Here is a 24363-nt window from a genome sequence, read left to right on the forward strand (position 1 = left end):
TCTGCATGAAAATATTTTAACTTTGTGTTAACAAACCATAGTGACTTATAATTGTATGACTATTCAACTTTATTAAAAACATTCTAAAACAGTACATTTAACAAAAGTGGGTTTATATCCATATAATGCTTATTACAGTTTTCTTGCTTCAGTTTTATCTAAAGCCAGGCCAATATCTTACTCTAAGTCACTTTATTAATAATGCATGCTCTTTAGATATGAAGTCCTTTTGGGCAACATGCAATATTCAGTTGTCTATTGTCAATGCACTTCTGGAAAGTTATGACATTTGGTAAGAGTAAACTTCAACCCCATGACCCTATACCGAGGTGGGGTGGGAAAGGGAGAATATACACAAAACCACAAAAACATTACCAGTCAAGCACATTATAGCTAACATCCATTCACTTTAAAATAGCATTGTATATGGATTCAGGAAGAGTTTCAAAATATTTGTAGATCAAAAGGAAAGGGTCAAAGACTGGTATGAATGTGGAACACATTATTAGCTAAAAGGGCAGCTCTAATTCATTATCTCTGCTTCTAGCTATAGGGGGTAATCAATACAAGTAAACTCATAGTTAAAAATCCTTTGTGGAAATTCAAATTGTAACAGAAAATAAATTAAGGGCTCATTACTTCTAAGGGAATTCATTATGTAATATTTGTTAGATGAACATCTCTGTAGTGCATTTTAAATATGATTCAACATCAAGGTAAACGCATATTCCAATGATTCTTTGCTTAAAGTAAACCAATTTGGGGTACTGTCATCAGAACTTATGGCACATTCTCATGAGTATCTTTTTGGTGACAAATTTAATCCTTTGAGAATTGATTTTTGGGGAGGTATAGGCAAAAGTCAAGTGGCACAGCTGCTCTGTGAATATTGATTAAATATGATAATCAAAGAAGTCACATAAATTTTTTTTTAATATACAGATTTTTAAAATTTTTGGCTGCGCTATGCAGCTTGCGGGATCTTAGTTCCGTGACCAGGGATTGAATCCAGACCATGGCAGTGAAAGCACCGAGTCCTAACCGCTGGACCACCAGGCAATTCCCATATATATTTTTATTTTTAAAAAAGATTAAGCAATTTTATTATATGTCTCCTAAGTGAAATACCCTTATATGTTGTATACATTAGTTTGGCTGTATATGTTTGGGTTTACAGCTCCTTAAATATGCCATGTCAGTGTGTGTAAAGTATATTAGGGTAATTTCTAAGCTGACAGAAAAGTGGGTGATTATATCCGTACTGTATGGACCTACACTCACCGCAGGCCAAAGTCAACAAAGCTCTGCTGTCATGTAAGAGATGCAAAGGAAAAGAGTCAATCTGATAATCCAGATCTGGTAAGCCCAATTCTGGATCACAGGAAAATTCTATTTCTAAAAATATAAGGCATTAGAAGTCAAGATTTAATTATAGCACTATCCTTATTAAAAAAAGGAGGAGTCAATTATTTTTGAGCATTGTGAATACTTCTGCTATCTTAAAGCTATCTGGAGTTACTAAAAAATATCTATACTTTATCCATGAATATTGACCCACTGGATCAAAGTGTTACTTCCCAGTCTAGACTTTACAAATATTTCTGGTACCTTGATCCAGGCAAGTGCCCCTTATTCTTTCCTTGGCCCCATCATAATCACTGCATCCTGTTCTCTGAAAAGTTGTAAAGAATGAGGAACCCAGACCCTCAGGGGTTCCTGAATGTTGCTATTAGAGCCACCAAAACTCTTTGCAAATGACTTCTGTGATGGGAACAATTATTTCCAACCTGTATCAAGAAGGGAACTCTCTTTTAGGTGCCTAGGAGTGATAAAGGTTACTGGGTATATTAGTCAAGGTCACTTGGGAAGACTGTTTTGTGGTTTATTCTTCTGAGCTCCTGAGTCATCCTGCATTACTGATGTACCTGTAGTATGATTAACAATGTAACCAATAAAAAATTGTTTTAATACAACATGTAGAACCATCAAATCTAAAGTCCCTCAGATCATGACAATACCAGCTCAGCTATAATCTTCCCAAAAGTGGAGCTGGTCTATTCATACTTTTACTTAGTTTCAAAGAGCAGGAAGCCTGCAAAGGTGGAGAAGCGCTGGTGGTCCCCGTGAAGAGCGCCATTGCCCATTCTCAGCCAAACCTCATCCCCTTTGGCCAGCTTCAGCACTGCATGGTTGCTAGATGTATCTGATTTCCCCTTTGTTTCATAACTAGAAAGAAAAAAAAGGCACCAACGACTTAGTCTTTGCAGTAAACAGCCAGCTCTTTACCCAAATCTGTCCTCCCTTCTCTTCCGGAGTCTCATACAATTACGTATAGTCCTGGGATTAAATTCTCTAAATGACATGTGAACAGAAATGACATGTGCCACTTATATGTAGGATTCACCAATACAGCTCTCACAAACAGCCCCCCTGCTCCTTCCTCATTATGACTGTGTGGAATGCTAATGACAATGACCAGCACGACCTTGGAAGCCATCTGTTGAAGCCCGAGTGTTTGAAGACTGTGCCATGAGAAGAAAAGGAATTTCTATCATGTTCAAGCCCTTGGACCAATGTTATAGCAGTTCAGTCCTCCTTAACTAATTTAGAATTTGGTTCTAAAGAAGGGTGCTGCCATAACGCAAACTAAAACATGTTGCATTGGCTCATGGTCAGGCAGAGAGCAGTGAGGAAACAGATATTGTGGGCTTGAAAGTTGGAGATGCCTGTCATGCTAGAGCAAAACATTTAGGAAAATGTGATGACTTGGAATAGAATGCCTGATGCATAAAAATGTCCACAAGCTTGTTGTTCTTTCCTCCTTCTGACTGTGGCAATGACAATGATGTGAGAATTTGGGAGTCAGTTTTATAGATGGCAGAAATGCTTTCACCAGCCCACATCCCTCAAAAACCTGGTGGAGCAACCCTCCTTCCAAACTCCACACAATTCCTTCCTCCACCCTTTCCACCCCATCCTTCCCCAACCTGAAACCGGCCAAGAAAAATTGAGTTCTAGTGTGTTCGAGCCACAATATTCTGGATCTCTTTGTTGCAGCATTTCACCTACCTAACTCATCTTTTTCTCTTTTGGCTTTTCAAAGCCTCTTACTAGAGGCCAGGGTCCAAAAGAAAAAACTATGGCAATCCCCACAAGTCATCAAAAATAACCGAGAAAAGACGACAACCACGAAGTTTTTCACAGAGTTTTGCAATACCCATTTATTTAATTATGGGAAAGGTGTTGGCCTCTCTTCCCTACATGTTAAGCTTATATCAGAGCAAATTGCAATATTTCTTTTTTAAATGAACTTTTTTCCAAGGTGCCTAAGGGCCAGGTTGCTAAGGTAAACATCAGAGACACAACACAGCCTAAAGAAGGAAACCAACTCCCAACACTTAAACTGCCAGCTCCAAGGATGATAGAGAAGGCCATCAAAAGGGCTAAACTCTAGGCAAAGGGGCGGAGAATAGGAAAGGAGAAGAAAAGACTGAGAGGGAAGGAAAGAAAGAATGAGTTGAGAAAAGAATACAAATGATTAGTTATGGGGAGTGTTGCTAGTCATTAGTTCAAGACCTCTTATCAACCTGCTTATGCTCAAGTTTATCAGATTCACTGCTTCCCAAACAGTAATGATAATCTGGCCATATATTGTACATGGGAGCTCTCAACGACAGCAAGGTTTATGCCAGTCTCTGTTGATTCCCATATACCTCCTGGCATTGGCCATCCTTTGAGTGAACAATGGCAGCATGGATACCTACGATAGAAAAGGTCACTCACCTGTACATGCTGAAGACCGTGTTGCCATTGTGCATGAGGTACACATACACTTCCTCAACATCCTCATGCTTCATCATGCTGAAGGTGAAGAAATACACGCCTGAAAGAGGCCACATTTATATTATCCACATTTATATTAACTATTGTACATGGAGGACTGGGAGACAGCAGGGAGATATGTTGCATGACTTCACACTTTTGTTGCTATTCTACGTGGTATGTAGGTTCTTCTTGGCTTTTATTTCTATGAGTGTCCCTTTACCTGCTCTCACCTTCAAACTGCTTTAAATTTTTTTGAGACTTTCTCAGTGTGTATACCATGTTTCCCTAACAAGAATACAAAGTCTTTAAAGGCAGGATTTGGCTGTATCTCATGGCCTCTCCTTGCCCCTAAAAAAGTGCAAAGTATATAAACCCATCCCTAGGTTTAGATTAACCATCATTCACACCTTCCTCAGGACACATATGGACAAAGTAGAGAGCCCTGCATGGAGGCACACATGGTCTTCTGTGGCCTAACAAAATGACCCAAGTGCAACATTGTCATTAGCCAGAGATAAGGAAGTACTGTAGCACAGTGAAATGTTCATCAGTTCTAATAGCTCCAGCAATTTCTCATGCTATTCATTGTAAGTAGGTGAAATTATGTACAATAAATAGAAAGATTCAAATCTGACTCAGCAGCATGAACTTGCTACTAAAAATATGAATCCTTTTCATTAAAATAAGACCAACGTATTTTAAAATATGTTAGTTTTCTTGTAAGAGTCTAGGGCTCCTAATTGAAAGTAACTTAATATACTTGATACACTTTAAATGCCAGTGTAGAAAATACCTTCACTGAAAGATTAAGAAGAATCCAATAGTAGAGAGATGAGCGAAAAGGAAAATCTTCCTAACTCTAAATGATCTTGGTTTTGATAGTGCATTTTGGAAAGATGAATGAATAAAAATCATCAAAATCTTATTGATTTCCATGCTACATTTTTAAACTAATGGCCTTGTCTTAAGCCATTTGAGCTGCTATAACAAAACACAACAGACTGAGTAGCTCATAAATAACAAAAATTTATTTCTCACAGCTCTGGAGACTGGAATTCCAAGACCAGGTGAGGGCCCTCTTCCAGGTCACAGACTTCCATTTGTGTCCTCACATGGCAGAATGGGCTAGGGAGCTCTGTGGGACCTCTTCTATGAGGGCACTAATCCCATTCATGGGAGTTCATGTGATCTAATCACCTAATTCCATCACCTTGGGCATCAGGTTTTCAACAAGTGAGTTTTAGGGGGACACAGTCAGACCATAGTAGATTTTGTAAAAGAAAAACCCAGAAACATCTTAAAAAAAAAAAAAAAAAAAAGCACCACATAATTCTATGCTGTTTTCCAAAGGTGCAATCAAGTAAAATAGAAGCTCTGAGGTTACCATGTTGACCCATCTGCCTCTGAGTCAAGTTGAACCAAATAAAGATGTATGATTATGCTTAATTTAGTGCCAGGCTTGCATATTCAATGTGCTGAGAATAAAAGATATGAAATAAAAATGAGTCATGTCCATTCATATGCCTAAAAATTGGTCCACAGATGAAAAGTAAAGGCAGATAGAAATTAGAGACTCAAAGAAAGTAATTTATATGTGTGCAGTTTTTCACATTTTACAAAACTTCTTATTACATGCACACACAACAATTTTCAATGCCTCAAGAAGATAAAGTGGGAATCAAAATTACAGAAAAAGGGACTTCCCTGGTGGCACAGTGGTGAAGAATCAGCCTGCCAATGCAGGGGACACAGGTTCGAGCCCTGGTCTGGGAAGATCCCACATGCCACAGAGCAATTAAGCCACAACTACTGAAGCCCGCCCGCCTAGAGCCCGTGGTCCGCAACAAGAGAAGCCACCACAGTGAGAAGCCCACACGCCTCAACTAGAGAAAGCCCGTGTAAAGCAACGAAGACCCAATGAGGCCAAAAATAAAATATAATAATAATAATAACAAAATGACAGAAAAAGATATTACTTTTCCCAGAAAAAATGATGACTATTATAAAAAAATAGAGGCAGAAGCATTTTAGAAAGACTAAGAAACCAAATGGTGAATAAATGAAATGACTATAGAGTTGGAAATATAATAAAAAAGTGAATCTATATTATATCCACACGTGGCTTTCCTCTGCAAGGGAAGGTACTAAAACCAGAGACAATACATTTGAACTCTGGTTTTCAAGTCTTTGTGCTACATAATTGTAGAATTCAGCCTTCTCTGTCCTATCACTCCCAGAGTTAAAAAATATGAAAAGGTCATTTTATAACCTATTGGATGAGGTTTAAACAGTAAAGTGGGAGTCAAATGATGGTTGTTATTGTCTGAATTATGTCTAGCCCAAGAGAATTCTAAAAAACAACTAAATCCTTGAGCTTCAATTATAAAGCCATTGAAAGCAATGGAAGCATTCATTGGGCATATCTACGCACCTATGTAATTTGTGGCACAGACAGTGTTCAACAAAATAGTTATAGGAAAATTATAACATAAGCCTTCAGAGCAGAAAATCACATAAGAAGATTTAAAGCTGATTGAAGCATGATGAAAGATTGCTTCTATCACTTCATATGTCAGTTCATTTCTGACTTCAGCTGGGTAGAAAAATAAATCAAGGCACACATTAAAAGCATTTGTGACAGGACTTCCCTGGTGGCACAGTGGTTAAGAATCTGCCTGCCAATGCAGGGGACACGGATTTGAGCCCTGGTCCAAGAAGATCCCACATGCCATGGAGCAACTAAGCCCGTGTGCCACAACTACTGAGCCTGCGCTCTAGAGCCCATGAGCCACAACTACTGAGCCCACGTGCCACAGCCACTGAAACCTGCACACCTAGAGCCCGTGCTCTGCAACAAAGAGAAGCCACCGCAATGAGAAGCCTGTGCACTGCAATGAAGAGTAGCCCCCGCTCGCCGCAACTAGAGAAAGCCCACACGCAGCAACGAAGACCCAACACAACCAATAAATTTGAAAAAAAAAAAAAAACATTTGTGACAAATCTAGCATGGCCACTGCACCCATCAGAATTTTCTTTTTTTTCCTTCTCAATACCATATACAGAGACAAGGAAAATTGACAACAAACACCAAAAAAGTATCCATTCTCTGCAAAACTAGGAGACAAAAAAAAAATCAATAAACTTAAAATATCAGTTAAGTGCTGTCACATGTCACTGACAGCAGGCAGAGTCACGGGGAGGCAACATGGAGGGCAAGGAGTTTTGAGGAAGCCAAGTGGCAGCAGATCTCAAACAGTGCCCAGAAAAATGCACTCCCTGATGCAGAAGGGCCACTCTGAAATATAGATGCTGAAAAGATGCTCCTGTGAGCAGGGCTGAGATAAAGCAAAAGTTATGTTTGGGGAGAAGGTTTCTAGATAAAGTACAGAAAGTGTGGAAAGCCATCCTGCAGTGGCGGATCTCAGAATCTGCTAGCAAATATAAGGCTCCTAAAGGCAAAGGAACTGGCAAGTGCAAGGCTGGTTTCAGAAGTTTTCCTAGACCCAGTGCAGTCTGGGGAGACAGAGAAGTGTGGCCACACAGAGAAAACACACAGAGCGGCTGTAGTTAAAAGAAGTGGCGGGGCTTCCCTGGCGGTCCAGTGGTTAGGACTCTGTGCTTCCACTGCAGGAGCGCAGGTTCGATCCCTGGTAGGGGAAGTAAGATCTGGCAAGCCCTGCGGGGCAGTCAAAAAAGAAGTGCAGAGTGATCGCTTCAGCAGCGCATACACTAAAATTGGAACGATACAGAGATTAGCATGGCCCGTGTGCAAGGATGACATGCAAATTTGTGAAGTGTTCCGTATTTTTAAAAAAAGAAAAGAAAGAAAGAAAACAAAGAAATGGGGAGTCCCCTGGCAGCAAGGAAGGAACAACCAAGCCACCAAGCCTGGAAGTGTGCTGGGGTCCCTCCCCTTCCCCAAGAAACTACTGCATAGAGCTGATCTAGGACAATTCTTCAACCATCAGTTAATTTTAGAAAGTAGAAAAGAACAAAAATTACTCACCAAGAAGAAATGTTATCATGTGGTAGATGAAAAATGTAAGCAAAGATTCCATCATGGGTTTGAAATATATTAATGAAGCAAATCCCTCTATGAAAGAACATTGTAAAACAGAATGCAGAAACCCATGGTAGAAATGGCCAGACAAGAGGAGGAACTGAAAACCAGGACATCATGACTAATGTAAAACAAAGAAAACATTAAAAAAAAAAAAAAAGAAGTATCACAGAAACAAGACAGAAGAAATTGGAAGAAGCAAAAAGGAGAATTAACCCCAGAAGATGCAATTTTAAGCATATGCAGGGTAGAAACAGAAAAAGCAAACAACATGAAATGGAAGTAAAGAGCACCAAAAGATTAGAGAAAATAATACATACAGAAGACAGACTAAGAAAAGTTAAAAACAAAACAAATAAAGTGTACTTGGAGTTCTTAAAAAAGTTAACCAGTGGTGTACTAAGGTGCAGGGGAAGGGGGTCAGGGGAATGAATGCTTGTGAGCGGTCCACCCCACAGGGGAGGAGTATTTTATCACTGACATGTTTAGAACTGCTGGCCTATTATGCTAATAAAAAAATCTAGCTAACTTTAATTGGCTTTATTACACTTTTTAAATATTCTATAGACAATATATCCCGTTTGCCTAATTTCCTAACACAAGTCAGACTGCTCCCAATGCCACCTCACCTTAGTACAACGAGAAGAAAAAACTTTGTTTATGTTTCAAAACATAATTCAAAGAAGCTTTCCCAGACAAAAAGAAGGCTTACACACACATATTGAAAGGACACAGCAGGAAAATTTGACCCAGAATGATTAACACTTCTTCTAGAAAACTCACTGGACTTTGAAGATAGAGAAAGAATTCTTTGGGAAGTCTAGCAGAAAGATTGTCACTTATAAGATGAAAAAACTCAGACCTATGTCAGAGTTCTCCAGACCAAATGCCAGAAAACAGGACCAAAAAAAAAAAAAAAAAAAAAGTAAGCCAAGGTTTTTATTTGCAGCCAAGGTTATAACAGTTTAGAGCATATGAAGTCTCAGGGAATACTGATGGCATAAGCTTTCTTGAGAAAATTAAAGGATAAAGTTTAGCTAGTAAAGAGATGTCTGGGAAACTTTGGCAAAATGACTAATGGTGAACATTGAATATATTTAACTGCAAGATAAGTCCAAATCATAGGAGGGGATAATGTTGACAAACTAAAATGTAATTGTTTTATACCTTGACAGTGTATAAATGATTCAACCACCAAAAGTTAAAAATTAAGAAAGAGAGAAGGTGGGAGACAGAATAAGCTCATTGATTGGCTTATTTGTAATATTTGGGAGATATATATACATATAAAACACTATCCAAAAGAATGCTGGGGAAGCTATAATATATCAAACATAGGAGACTTCAGAAATATTATCAAGGATAAAGAGAAACATTATATAATGATAAAGGGTCAATTCACCAATAGTCTAAATGTCCTTTAACTCATGAGTGGATAAACTGATACATCCATTCAACAGAATACTACATAGCAAGAAAAAGGAAAACACTATTGCTTCATACATAGACATGGATAAACGTTAAATGAATTTTGCTAAGTAAGAGACATATTGTATACATTGTACAATTCCATTTATATGACATTTTGGAATTCTAAGGATGGAAAACCAATCAGTCATTGTCAGGGGTTGGAGTACACAGGGGTTGACTACCAAGGGATAGCACAAGGGAATTTGGGGGATGAAAGAACTGTTCCATTTGATACTATGGTGGTGGAGATATATCTCTATGCACTCGTCCCATAGAACTGTACACCACAAAGAATAAATTTTGCTCCTTGCAGAGTTTTAAAAACTCAACTAGAATATGAGAAACTCAAGATGAGATTATGACAAATGAATCTAACTGTATTACAAATAAATGAAGTAACAGAACTGAAGGGCATGGAGGAAAAAGTTGATCTAAGGACTTTTAAAGACAGTGTTTTGACTGGATGGTAAAAATTAAAAAATTGGACACAAATATTACACCCTAGTCAGTAACTTTGTTTCTCATGGCACACGGGTTTGCAATTTTTTAACTACTTTATTTGTATACTAAGGTTCAACAGATAAGTAAATATATTATAGATTAAGAGAGCCAGGGTTCTCATTGTCAAAGAAAGAACTTATAAATAAAGAGAATACTAGGATGAACTCAGTAGTGCTGGATTTGAGTCAGATGTATCAGAATGAACTCATGTTTTTTTGTTTGTTTTTTAACACACAACATAGATAGATAGTAGGAAAATAAATACAGATATGTATGCATGCATGATTAGTATACATGTGTATTTCCTAATTCTGTCCATTGACAGGACCCAGAAGCAGTGACCTCCTAATAGCGATGAGTACATTTAGCACCCAAGTCTTGGTTTCTAAATACTACTCTCCAATAAAAGGAACCAGGACTCCTTGGGAAAATGGGTATTTCCAGAGCTAGGACAGGGGAAAATGCAATATGAGCTTGAAGCAGCTTGTGGCACTAGAAAGTAAGAAAGTTGTTGGGGACTGAATAACGGCCCCCATGTATGCTCATGTCCTAAAATCCCCAGGATCTGTGACTGTTACCTTATATGGCAAAAGAGGTTTTGCAGGTGTGATTAAATTCAAGGTTTTGAGATGGGGAGATTATCCTGGATTATCCAGGTGGGCCCAGGATAATCACTCTGTCCCTATAAAAGAGCCAAGGAGGTCAGAATCTGAGAAGACAAAGTGATGTAACAGTGGAAGCAGAGATTGAGGTGATGTGGCCAATAGGCAGGGAATGGTGACAGCCTCTAAAAGCTGGAAGAGGCAAGGCCCTAGAGCTCTACAGAGGAACCAGCACTGCCCATACCTGGACTTTAGCCCGGTTGGACTGATTTTGAAGTAATGACCTCCAGAACTGTTACAGAATAATTTTGTGTTGTTTTAAGCTTAGTTTGTAGTAATTTGTTACAGCAGCAATAGGAAATGAATACAGAAGTACTCAAAACAAATTTTTTTAATGTTTTTAAAAAAGGATACGGCCTTCCTTGGGGTGGTGGCAAAGGAGAGGGGATGAACTCAGTTATGACACATTTAAACTGTGAGAATAAGGGCTTTTCAAGGCAGAGGTAACTATGCCCTTAAGGTTTATTTGGTTAGTTTGAATGAGTTAATAATCTAAGTAGCCCATGGTCATCATCTTTTTTTAAAATGTCTCTGTCTTTTCATATATATATATATATATGTTTTAACCAGAATCACAAAGAACTCTTAATTCCCTTAGGGTCTTTCTTTCTTTGTTCCCTCCCCCTTCCTTCCCTCCCTCCCTCCCTCCCCCACTTCCTTCCTTCTTTCTCTTGGTTGCTAAATTGATAATTCCAGTCATTTATTTTTACCTCTCACCTGATACTGGGGCCCCAAATCTACCGGTCATGACATCGAAGAAATTTCCGATGTTGGTTTCGACACTGCTGAAGATAATCCCACTGTTCTGATTGCTGAAGTGAGTTGCCAGAGAAGCCATGAATGCAATCTAAGCAAAGAGTTGGTGGTTAATTAAAAGGCAATTTATCTTAGAGGAATAAGGTTTTGATACAAGTAAGTTTATTTCACCAATATTTGTAACAGCAAGATTGGAAATAATTTAAGCATTAATCTGTGGAGAAACATTAAATAAATCATGGTGATTTCTAACATTTTTATGCTATGCATCATTAAAAATATATATCAACAAACAGTTCTGAGCATGTGTTTCAATGAACATTAGACTTTAAAGTGCTTTCTGAGATATTAAAATTCTATTATCAAATAATACTGGCAAATTTGGATGAAATCTTCCACATATAGCTATTAAATGCCCATTAGCATATACTAAAGGATCCGAAAAGTCCTGCAGCCAACTTTTAAACTTTGTGTGCCCTGTGTTATTTTTTCCATAAAAGACACCTGTGATATTATGATTTATAATAAATATATGTTTAGTATTCGCCCCCAGTTCTGGCAGAGAACTCCTAAAATCCTCAGAATTTCCTAAGTGTTGAGGACAATCAAAGTGTCTTTTGTTATGTTAATGAGGTAACTTTGGAAAAGCCCCTCAGGAGGGTCTGGTTGCCTGTGGAGCCAACCACGTGATTAGAGAGCTTTGAACTCCCAATCCTCCCCCATCTCCCCCTTCCCAGCCCCTGCCCCCAAACCTCCTCAGAGGAGAGATAGGGGCTGGACAGAGAATCAGTCACCAATGGCTAGTGATTTAATTACTCTTGCCTAAGCAATGAAGCCTCCATAAAAACCCAAAGGACAAGTTTTGGAGAGTTTCCCAGTTGGTGAACGCATGGAGATTTGGGGAGAGTGGCGCTCTCAGATAGGGAGTGGAAGCTCAGTCCCCTTTCCCCATACCTTGCCCTATGCATCTCTCCCATCTGGTTGTTCTTCAGTTACATCCATTTATAATAAATTGGTGAGCAAGTAAGTAAAATGTTTCTCTGAGTGCTTCTGTGAGCGGCTTTAGTAAATTAATCAAACCCAAGGAGGGGGTCATTGGACGACAGAAGCACAGGTGATAAGCTGGACTTGGATTGGCGCCTAAAGTAGGGGAAGGGTGGGGCAGTGTTGAAGGACTGAGCTCTTAAGTGTCAGAAGTGAGCTGAATTGTAGGACATCCAGCTGGTGTTGGAGAATTGCTTGGTGGTATGGGAATAGCCCACACTCGAAAATTGTACCACCATTGGAGAGTCACATTTGAAAGTCAATGCCAGTCCCCTGTCCAAATGAGTCATTGAAACTGAGTGCGAATTAGATCAATAAATTCTTTAACTTGCTGGGATTATCCGTCTTGAATGAATGGAAGTTTTAAGGGAGAGGGGTGAGAGAGGAGAGAGCAAATAATTTGAAGTTCTGGAAGACTTGGGGTGTGGGCAGGGAGGCAGGCCTGGGAGAATCAACACAGAAAGGATGGGGGCAGTCAGAAGGACTGCGTGAGGGCACTGGACACAGAAGGATGAAGAAGGGGTGACAACGGAGGAAGAGATTTAGAAATGGGGATGAAGGGGCCGGAAGTCACTCTCCGTTACAATCTGCCCGGGACCAATCTTGTCTCCACTTTAATGTCTCCTTCAAAACATGTGAAAGTTTAGTTCTAGTTTAGTTCTCCCTAATAACCGTAATGTGGATTTAGGGTTAAAAAGCTGATGGAGCAAATGTAATAATTGCCCAGGTGTTCTCCATTAAACTGGCTACTACAAGGCCCCTTAACTAGGATATAACCATTCACAGATTTGGGTTAGTTTCTAGCTTTGAGAGCCATCCATCTTATTAGGTACCTATAACTTGGGCGATGGCATCTGTCTCCTTTTCTTTGTAAATTTATACTGGCACACAGACCGCAGGTTGCTAAAATTGTTGGGTAGCAGTCATTAAAAAGTTACGAAAAAAAAAGACGTTACGAAACCACAAAAGCAGGTTGAGTAACACACAGGAACTCTTAGTTTACCCTTAAAATAACTTGATTCCCCCCAAAATGATGGACTTTATCCAAGGTCAAACAACTACCACATGTGCCCAAATAAAGGGTAAAGTTTTCCCCCACTGATATTTCAGATAGAGTTGCTGTACCTTATAGTTCTTTAAAAGTTTCTCGTGTTATAGTACTGTCCATGAAAATATTAATCAATAATCAAAGACAGAAATTGGAAAATTTTATTAGAGCCAACCTGAGGATTATAACCCAGGGGACAGTCTTTCAGAAAGCTCTGAGGACTGTTCTGAAGAGGTATGGGGTTAGGGGGAGAAACCAGTATATATGTGATTTTGGTGAAGGGGTACATGCAGCTTGGTAGAAGGTTACTGCTATTCACAGGGAACAGATATCTTAGTTAATGGTTTTAGTGCTTTTCTAAGTAATGGTAAGATGCAAGAAACTGAGTTCATAAATTTCTCTCCTGAAAAGATTTAATTGTCTGAGGGCCAGTTCTGTCAGTTTTCCCAGACCACAAAATGCCTCATCCTGATCTTCGCCCTGAATTCCTTTCACAGTGTATTTATTGTAAGTCAGCGACTGCAGTGCCTAATGACTTGGTTCTTATAGAACTGGATGGTGGGCAACATGCTTTATTTTACAATCCCCTCCCTTTTGTTCTTAATTTCAACCAAGGTTTGGGAGGCATTTTGTGACCAATTATCCCACTGCACTAGGAATGCTCATTCCCAGGTCAGGTGAGGATTTCCTTGATAGGACACTCCATGTGCTATTACTGGACCAGACCCAGTTAACAGTAGCCAAAAGCCTCTGGTCCACCTGTGTTACTAATCTGTTACGGTTCAGGAAATGGCTCCCTCTTGCTGCTTCTTCCTATATCTAGAGTTACACTATTAACAATCATTGATCTTACAGAACTATATATTTGGTCAATTGTTTCAAGTCCCCTAGTCATCATTATTTTTATTGCAGGCTCAGTCACATACTGGTAATGAAAGAAAAAATAATCTTATAAAATAGGCAGAATACAAGTAATATAGCTAGTAACATTAATAAAGTTGTAAGTAAGTAATGTTATCTTCTAAGGAGTTACATGTCTGGCATCAAAAGAAGAGAAATTGATCTTTATGGTTGAGCAGTTATTTCTGCCATTGGGGAGGTCTGATTAATGCATAATGCAGATGCACAACGCACACTAGAGGGGAGGGAGGAGGCCCAAATGGGCAGAGAAAAAATTATGTTTAAATTTTTCTTGTCTTGCCTTAAAATATGAACTTTATTCCATCAGTATGTTCTCTCAGTTACTTAATTTTAATCACTAGTTACTGTTTCAGGAACACATACCGGCCAGAAACAAGCAATAAAAATGCTAGTTTTCAATGTTGATAGGAGTGCCTTGGAAGAATCCATCTTAAAAATATTAGCCAAATAAATAAATAAATAAATAATCCAGACAGTAATTTTCTTGGTGTGACCTAACCTCACATCTCACATTTGCAAGTTTTAGGTGTTACTGACAACAAGAATTTTGAAGATCACTTAAAAGAGAAATAAAGAACAGATAAATGGGGGACTTCCCTGGTGGCTCAGTGGTTAAGAATCTGCATGCCAGTGCAGGGGACACGGGTTCAATCCCTGGTCCGGGAAGATACCACATGCCACAGAGCAACTAAGCCCATGCGCCACAACTACTGTGCCTGTGCTCTAGAGCCTGAGAGCCACGACTACTGAAGCCCGCGCGCCTAGAGCCCGTGCTCCACAGCAAGAGAAGCCACCGCAACAAGAGAAGCCAGCGCAGCGCAGCAAAGGGTAGCTCCTACTCTCCACAACTAGAGAAAGCCCATGCACAGCAATGAAGACCCAACACAGCCAAAAATAAATAAATAAATTTATATATTAAAAAAAAAGAACAGATAAATGGGTAGTGGGCTTGAGATAAAATGTCCAGTGATAGCCTCATAAATGAATTTAAAAAACTTTAAGCTGAAATGAATATGGTCTCATGACTCAAAATAAAATGCCTCCAGTAATAAAGAAGATACTGATAAGAAAAGCTTTAATAAAAATTAATGCCACGAAATCTGATTTGATAGAATTACTTGTATATTAATATCATACATGTAATTTAAATATGCAAATGTTAAAAAAAATTGATAAATAAATGGAATGGTCAAATATCTACTTAATAATATTTTATGCATCTAAAAGTTTACATATTCGAGTCGCCAAAAACCTTTTTATTGAACATTATCTCCTCATTTGGAAAATGGAGATTAGCTGATGTTCAGGGTTGCTTTGTATTTGGTCTAATGAGGGTGTTGAATTTCACCCTTCATACATTTCTCCCTAAGAATGATTTCAAAGCACATTGACAGCATAGGTCTTCTGCAAACACCCTGTGGTGGAGATGAACAAACTGAGACAGGTTTACTCAACACTGAGGATGAAGAAGCACTCAAGCCTTCTGATTCCTGGACCCTGAGGGTCATCTGGAGACACGCCAAGACGATTTACCTGCAGTTCTGGTGGGATCCCCGGGTAGCCCTTCTCTCCTTTGGGGCCATGCTGCCCGCGCTCCCCTCGTGGCCCCAGATCACCTTTGTCTCCTTTCTCTCCTTTGGCCCCTTCGTGGCCAGTGGCTCCGTTATTGCCATTGTTTCCATGGTTTCCTTAAACAACCAGACATCATCACATGAGAAAGACCAGTCACTCATACTCACCATCTATTTTTATACAAATGCAGCTCCTTTCTTCAAAAATGCACAGACTTAATTGTAAAAGGGGACCATTTGAAACAAGCTCAAACACAACCATGGTGACATCATTGGATGGGATCACTTTTAAATGGGACGCTGAAAACAGCCTTCGATACTCTTAAGGCTCCAGGCTCCAAAGCCTGTTTTTCCTATAAAGCAAGACTTGGATGAAAAATTGCATTGAGACATTATAAAGCATCCTTTATAATAGCAAAGATTTGAAACCACCTAAATGTCCATCAATACTGAAAGGGCTAAATTAAAAAATGGTACATCCCAGTAAATGATGTTATATAGTCACAAAAAAAGAATGCTGAAGAAAAATATTTAATAGCATGATATTTTTAGATAAAAAAGGTTATGAATCAATCAATAGTGATAGCATGATACTATGTATATGTGTATATATATATATGTAATATAATATAAAATATGTACATGTTTTATCCAAAGGGGAAAAAGACTAGAACAAATTACATAAAAATATTTTGCAGTGGTTTATTTTTTTCTAAGTGGATGAAGCACAAATGATTTTTGTGTCATTCTATACACTTTTCTGCATTTTTGAAATTTTCTACAAAGAACACGAACTACTTTTATAACTGGAGGAAAAGTAAAATCATTGATAAAAAATTATTACAGTAATCTTGAAAGCAAGACTTGGATAATGATTTCAACTCTTCGCTCTCCTTTGCTAAGAGATAATTTCTACACCTCTCCCTTTATTTTTATATTTGTTGAATTCCAGGCCCTTTTGTTGTTTATTTTGTGTGCCACCTTTGGTCAGGTTTCATACCGAGCTTGCAATTTTTCCAGATTAATGAACTTTGACTGGGTTTACAAGTTAATGTGCTAGTGACAAAACTGTTCCTGATGGGAAGCACGTAGCCAAGGCCAGCCTGTCCTGTGACCTCAGAAGAGTTTAGACCTAAGAAGATTTTAGTGGAATCTGAAAGTCCCCTACCCGTAATCACTGTACCGGCTGCCTGCTGCCCTTGATGTTCAGTGACATAGATTCCAAGCTACTGATCATAAAGTCTAACAGAGCACTTTCTCATTCTAAATTTGGTTTCATTTGAGAAGCCACTCAAAAGTATTAAGAAAAATTAAACCTCATTTGTTAAACATTAACATCAGTGGGAGTAAGTCAGAGAAGAGCAAGCAGACATTTGCCAAACCCTGAGAAAAAGTTCTATCCCCAGGAATTGACCTGGAGACAAGAAAGTCAGTTAAACCCCCAGATAGATTTGGAGGTCCTGGGACAGAGGGCACCTGGGCTGCCCTTTCCTTGGCTGCCCCAGGAGACTAGCAAGTTCCCCAAATGATCCATGTCTGGGGTGCCACTCAGTAGTAGAGATGGCTGAACAGTGGGTCTAGAGGGACCCAGTGGAGCTCTACAGCATGCCCCGTGCCACCATATGGTGCTGGAGCCCAAAAATGTCCCCATGAGTCCAAGAGAGGCATGAAGGTCAACTGAGAGACAGCTGAGCATGGAAGGACCTGGGGGTTAAGTGAAGAAAAACTCAGCTAGACCTAGAATCAGACAGAAAGATGTGTAGCTCAGTAAAAGAGACTGTGAAGATGACTATATCCTAGACCAGCAAGCTCTCCTCCCCACTCTCACTTCCCAAATCCCCTGAAGCCTAGATCTAGTGCGCTGTATGGAGCACATGGTGGCAGAAACACTGAAACAAGAGTATAAACCTGTTAAGCTCCAGTGGTTCCAGACTCCACGCTGGGGAAGGGCCTCCTGGCCTGTAAGCTGGGGCCCCAGCATGCCTAATGCCTGTGGGATTCTGCAAGCAGTATGGATAATAAATACTATAGTTCATACAGTTCCACCTCATTAACTCAATAAGCCCAGTTCCCCACCCAACTGTCTTTTGGATTTTCCATGCATAAGCCTTGGATCACACACAAGTGATTCCAACTCACTGAGCTTCACCCCTGGCTCCTGTTTTGGCACAGTCTGCAATTAGACTGGAAACAACGCATCTCTCTCATCCTTACCTGGAATGCCAGGGAGACCAGGAGGTCCAGGGGGGCCTTGGTAGCCTCGAAAGCTGTAGTCTCCATGACAACACTTGCTGCAGTCTGGGGGCAGTCCTCCAGTTTGTGGAGACTTTGAAAAAATACAAAGAGAAGCTTCAGAAAAAGGTACATGTGAGTAATTAGAACTTTTGAGCTTCCTCTGGCCACAGCCTTTAGGTAAGCTTAATTCCAAACAGCCTACAACAACATCAGAAAAGAAAGTGTGGGGTGACTTATGTCATCTAATGTCAATGGCAAAGGAGTCAGGGAGTAGCTAAGGTGAGGTGAGGATCAGAAGGCAAAGGAAACAGGAGAGTCACTAGAAGAACAGGCTCTTTGGAAAGTGGGAGTGGGAGTGGAGGATGGGGGCTGTTTCTGGGAAGTATGTTCCTGCTGCTACAGGAAAAGAGAAAGCTCCTTCAGAAAGAGAAAGCTCCCTTTCTTTTCCAACTGCCAGTAGTCTCAGACGTAGCTAGATTGAGTAGATGACCCTCAAATGATAAAAATTACCAACCTCAAATATAGTTATTAAGTCTATCTATACTCATGATACTGGGTAAAGAGTTCTTAGAAATTCTGAATTGTATCACAACACACATAAACTGCCTTAGAAAATTAAGGAAAGAAAGGATTCATTAGTCCAATAAATTCTTATTAATTATCTACATCCTGAAACAACTTTAACTCCCTTTTTTTAAACTTCCACCTTTAACATGCTGTTCTGTTTCATATTCCACTTGAAAATTTAAAGTGATTAACGCATTATTTGAACCGAGATTTCATGAGTACTTAATGGATATTAAATGTATTCAAATAGGACACTCAGTTCAACGCTTCTTTATTCAATGATAAATTTCTAAAAAACTTGTGCTTACTGTCAAGGAGCTAGGGATTTGGCAGAAGTTGAATGGCAGAAGAGTTAGAGTTGCTCATAAAATTTGGAGTCTCTTCTAAATTGGCAACTTTTTTAAAAAATTATTTAATTTATTTATTTACTTGCGGCTGCGTTGGGTCTTCGTTGCTGTGCACGGGCTTTCTCTAGTTGTGGCAAGCAGGGGCTGCTCTTCGTTGCGGTGCAAGGGCTTCTCATTGCGATGGCTTCTCGTTGTGGAGCACCGGCTCTAGGCATGTGGGCTTCAGTAGTTGTGGCACGCGGGCTCAGTAGTAGTGGCGCACAAGCTTAGTTGCTCTGTGGCATGTGGGATCTTTCCAGACCAGGGATCGAACCCGTGTCCCCTGCATTGGCAGGTGGATTCTTAACCACTGTGCCACCAGGGAAGTCCCCTAAACTGGCAACTTTTAATGATAGCTTACAAAAGACTCGTGGAAACTTTCCTCGACACCAATTATAATTCAAAAGTTTTTTGAAAATAGCATACTGTTGCTAAGGGATTCATTTTTTAAAAGGAAAGGATGGGGTGAGAGAGGAAGGACGAGAGAGAGACAGAAAGGGAGAAAGGGAGGGAGGAAGAAGTCATTCAAAATTGAAGTTTTCTCTATCATTAGAAATCCAAGCAGAACAATGGATCAAGGCTTCACACTGCTACACCTCTAGACTTTTATAGCACAGGAAACTCTACTCAATACTCTGTCATGGCCATGGAAAAGAATCTTAAAAAGAGTGGATATATGTATATGTACAACTGATTCACTTTGCTGTACAGCAGAAACTAACACAACATTGTAAATCAACTATACTCCAATAAAAATTACTTAAACAATTAAATTAAATTAAAACAAACAAACAAAGAAATAAGCTTGGGCTTTTTTCCTTACTCTCATTCTTTTTTCCTACAGGTTTCCACCTAGCTATTAAGAAAAAAATGCAGTACAGCATCTGTAGTCCAAGCAATTGCCTACAATGGCTCAGAGCTCAATCTCAAGTTTTCAGTAGCTAGGATTTGGAGCAATCTCCTCGTCTAGTCTTCTGTCCCCCAGACCCAACCTTGGACAGGTATGGGAGTCTATGAAAACCTTTTATAAAACTGGCAGAGGAAAAGAAAATCAGTGAAAGCAATTGGTCTGAGACAAGGGATTTCAGACACTTGGAAAGTCAGACATCACAGCACCACCCCACCTTCTAATCCAAAGATGCAATCTGAGAAATAGGTATTCTGTAATTTCCTGGTATGATTTTGCTAATATGAAATACAGCTGTTTAAGCTCCAAGAAATCCTAAGCTCTGCCAATAACAAATTTTAGGGAAGGAGAAGGGTGGGGAGGGAGGGAAAGTACTGAAGTGGAACCATTTGTTTAAAAATAGAATTGAAAAACTGAGATGCTAAGAATGTCAGAAAGAGAAGTTGACTGGAACCAGAACTCCCATCATAGGTCTGTGTGACTTTTGTGAAGTCACTTTCTCCCAGACATCATTTTTCTTGTCCACTAAATTAGAGGATAGGGTAAAGATGGTCATGAATTTTCTTTCCAGCTCTATAATGCAAACAAGGACACTGAAGTCTTTCCCAAAGCCTCAAATGGTGACTTAGAAAGATGTTGTTTTGAAATCCAGTGTCTGGGTATGAGGCGTTAGCGCCAGGAGATGGGGTGCATACCCAACCACTTTGAGAGCATAGCACTGCCGCCAAAACAGGGAGAGACTTCTGGTCATTAAGTGGGCCCCTTCCTGAGAACTGTCCTGTGACATTTCACAACATGGTCCTCCCTCTGGCCTGGTCTTTCAGAGTTCAGTCAAATGGAACCATGTTCATGAGCCTTAGAACAAGTTGGACAGGATGTGTTCATTGAGAAGTTTTCTCCCAGGTAAGGGAAAATGATGTTCGAGGTAGTTCTCTATATCACCCTCTTAAGTTTATCAACTCCTTTCCCCAAATTAGGTCACATTTGAACACCAAGTTCATGCAAATGGACAGCATGGGAGGAAGAAAGTCCCTAAGACAAGTTCCATCCATTTTGTAGATGGAGGCCTAGGGGCAGCTACTGAGAATGAAGCTCTACTATTGGGAGATGACTTCAGGAAAGACAGTCCACAGCTCCTTCCTTAACTTAAGGAAGAGGGAAGAGAAAGAAGGTGAAGGGAAGTGGAAGAGGGAGAGATAGGTGTCCAGGAAGAGGAGAGGAGCTGGATAAAGGTGAATAATGAAGAGCTACAGAGAAGAAGATGCCAGGAAAAGAGAGTGCAGGTCTGCTCAGCCCACCTCTACATGGCTCCACACAAATGCTATGGCCAGAGTCATCTTTCTAGAACACACACTTGATCACCTCACTGCCCTGCTATGCACAAACAAACAAACAAAATTTTGCTGGCAAAATAAGGTCTAAGCTTCTTCACTGGCCAACGGAATCCATCAGGTGGCACTAAAATCACTGGTGTCTTCCTCCTATAGCCCGGCTCTCCAGCCACACCCACTCCTCAAGCCTCCCTCAAGGCTCTTGCTGTGGTGCATATTTGTTTATTTTATTTTTTCCGGGGATGCCCACCCTTTTCATCTCATCTTTTGAGATCTGACTCAGCGGCCACCACCATTCTGACCCTTTTCCCCCAACAGTCTTTTGTGCCTTTACTTTGTTTATCACATGGTACTTAATTACCTGTTGATTTATCCCCACTAGAGCCCTTCAGCATTGTTCAGAGAGAGAAGCTTGAGTGTATTTATCCCCATCCTAAAATATGACTCATAGTAGAAGCACAGGAAACAATTGGTAAAGGAATGAATGAGGGAAAAGGAGGATTAAAAGAAAAGAAGCAGTGTGGGAAGTGAGGCAAGAGGGAAGAACACAGAACAATCCTAAATTCAATGTGGGTCTCCATATCCACCGGCAGAGAGTTGTACTGAAACCTCTAGAATATCAGTGGCTAAATCTCCTCACTATCTCCTGTTGGGGGCTGGTTTGGAAATACTTCAGGAAACCAAGGGAGTTGGAAAGCAACCCCCCCCCCCGGCTTAAAAAAAAGAAACCTCAGAAAGTGGCTTCTTTTCCCCCTCACCTGATTTCAACATGCTAGATGCCTAGAGGCACTAGAAGTTGGGGCGGAAGAGAAATGTAATTTGGATTTCAGGGGCCTGTCAAGAATTGATGACCGATGACAGCCTACATCTGCCTTCTGCTGCCTCTGGGGGCTCACATGCCATGACCAGGAAGGATCCAGCAAAGAGCCCATTTTTTGAAGTAGAAAGTCCAGATCAAGGCTTGGACAAAAGCACAAATACCTTTACCACTGAGAAAAACACAAATGAGTATTACTCACTCTTCAGCCAAAAGATTGTCAGATGAAAGAACAATCTCTAAAAGCGGCTTTCAAAAAGCAGGATTGGATTTAGAGGTTATCATTTCTTCTACGGCTCTGCAAAGGAGCAATTTTTTCTTGACCAGGCCCCACAGAATAGTTTGGGCAACTGCATTTGTGGTCAAGTTAGAAGTCCCAGGTTTGTCCCCGATCTACAGCTGCTTCTGCCTGTGATCTTGGTCTGATCACATTACCAGTCTCAACGCAAACTTTCGATCTGTGGTCAGAGGGGTTTAGGTTTCAGCTGCATGGACTTTGTCAGGGCCTATTCAACTCATAGAAGCAGTCAATTCTTGTAGTAAAACTTATTTGTTCAAAGATCATATAATTCAGAGGGCTTCCCTGGTGGCGCAGTGGTTAAGAATCCGCCTGCCAATGCAGGGGACACAGGTTCAATCCCTGGTTTGGGAAGATCCCACATGTTGCAGAGCAACTAAGCCCGTGTGCCACAACTACTGAGCCTGCCCTCTAGAGCCCAAGAGCGACAACTACTGAGTCCGCGCACCTATAGCCCGTGCTCCGCAGCAAGAGAAGCCACTGCAATGAGAAGCCTGCGCACAGCAACAAAGAGTAGCTCCCACTCGCCGTAACTAGAGAAAGCCCGCGTGCAGCAACGAAGACCCAATGCAGACAAAAATAAATAAATAAAATAAATTTAAAACAATGTTTAATTAAAGAAAACACAGAGATCATATAATTCAGAATAACTCCCCTTGCCCCTCATCTGATTTCAGCATGCTTGATACCTAGAAGGCAAATCAAAATCTGCTTCTTCCTTATGTTGTACACTTGAAGGTAACATAATGTTATATGTCAATTATACCTCAATTAAAATTTTTTAATTAAAAAAATAATAAAGACATACTTGAAAACCTGTTTCTTCCTGTTCTTAATGTTTTCAATTAAAATGAGTCTCATCAATTTGCCATTCACTACACTGAAACCTTAACTCACTCCCGTACTACCCTGAAAGAGTTAAAGATTTTTCCTTAGATGCTGTGCTTATACTCAGCATCTTACACAAGTCCTCTGTGATTATCAGGCATTAAATCATACAACAGAATCAAGTCTGCATTTTAAACACAGTGTGTTTTTGTTTTAACTCTTTGGTCCTTTTTTAAACAGAGTGAACGTAGAGACTTAGCAACCTAGAGTGCTATAAATCAAATAGCCAAGCCTGGCATGAAATGTCACAGTAAACTCGCAAATCAAATGAAAAACTCAAAAGGGCAGCTTCTCTCTGCTGGGAAGAATTGACGAAGTCCAACTTACGATCTGCAGATGATTATCTCTAATGATCTATCTGCAAAGGTCAGCTCTCCTCCTTTCCGCATCATCAGAGCAAGAAAGAAACCAAATCACAGCAGAGCAGGGCTGGCTGTCCCTGCTCCCCTTTCTGATGGGGCAGCTGTGGCCCCTCTTTATCTCAGTCTATCGGCGCTACCTCTGCTGATTTTCTAACACAGACCAGCCTCGTCCCTAGTATCCCACAGCAACCCGGAGACAGACCCACAAGCAGCTCAGCCAACTTCTGGAAAGCATCGAGCCTAAGAATCATAGCTGAAAAAAGAGCAAAAACAACAACACTCATTAAGCTTTGACAGTAATCCTTAAAAGAGAATTCTGAGTACCTGGCCCCAGAATGGGGTGATCTGGGCTAGGTCATCTACCTCGGGGTGCGGTAGCTCATCTGGTCTCAGGGGTTTTAGGTCTGTAGAAGTGTTATTATCCACAGTCCCAGTTTTAGGATGGCTCCGCTCTCTCACTTTCTCCCTCTTGGAGCCGCTACGGCCAGTCTGCTGATGGCTTTGCACTATTCTCGCCACCACTCTATTAGCTCTTCCGCTCACCTCCATGTATTCATCTTGACACAGGCAAAAAGGGAGGAAAAGCAAAGCCAGCAGGTGCCAACAGACGAGCTGCCTTCCGAGCATGATTCTCAACAGAGCCACAGAGCCTCCCGGAGAAGACGGCTAGGGCTCCGGGTGCCGTGGTCTCTTCTGGCAAGTGCCAGGGCTGGA

At 40.3% G+C, this 24363-nt stretch overlaps 1 protein-coding gene and 1 pseudogene across 3 annotated transcripts; one reads left to right on the forward strand and one right to left on the reverse strand.

The window, feature by feature from the left end:
* Nucleotides 1–95: 95 nt before the first annotated feature.
* On the reverse strand, nucleotides 96–24363 carry C1QTNF3 (C1q and TNF related 3). Of its 3 annotated transcripts, none has more exons than XM_059916195.1 (6): nucleotides 24193–24363; nucleotides 18073–18184; nucleotides 15821–15975; nucleotides 11236–11365; nucleotides 3784–3883; nucleotides 96–2226 (listed from the first exon to the last, which is right to left on the reverse strand). In XM_059916195.1, the coding sequence occupies exons 1-6, from the start codon at nucleotides 24274–24276 to the stop codon at nucleotides 2067–2069; spliced, it is 741 nt and encodes a 246-aa protein (XP_059772178.1). In that variant the 5' UTR covers nucleotides 24277–24363; the 3' UTR covers nucleotides 96–2066. The 3 variants fall into 3 exon arrangements, with proteins under 3 accessions (XP_059772178.1, XP_059772177.1, XP_059772176.1); XM_059916194.1 differs by having other exon boundaries at nucleotides 24013–24363; XM_059916193.1 differs by having other exon boundaries at nucleotides 23974–24363.
* On the forward strand, nucleotides 7535–7634 carry LOC132364166 (U6 spliceosomal RNA; annotated as a pseudogene).

This window comes from Balaenoptera ricei, chromosome 3 (assembly GCF_028023285.1).
Source record: "Balaenoptera ricei isolate mBalRic1 chromosome 3, mBalRic1.hap2, whole genome shotgun sequence".
In the NCBI taxonomy this organism is placed as follows: domain Eukaryota; kingdom Metazoa; phylum Chordata; class Mammalia; order Artiodactyla; family Balaenopteridae; genus Balaenoptera; species Balaenoptera ricei.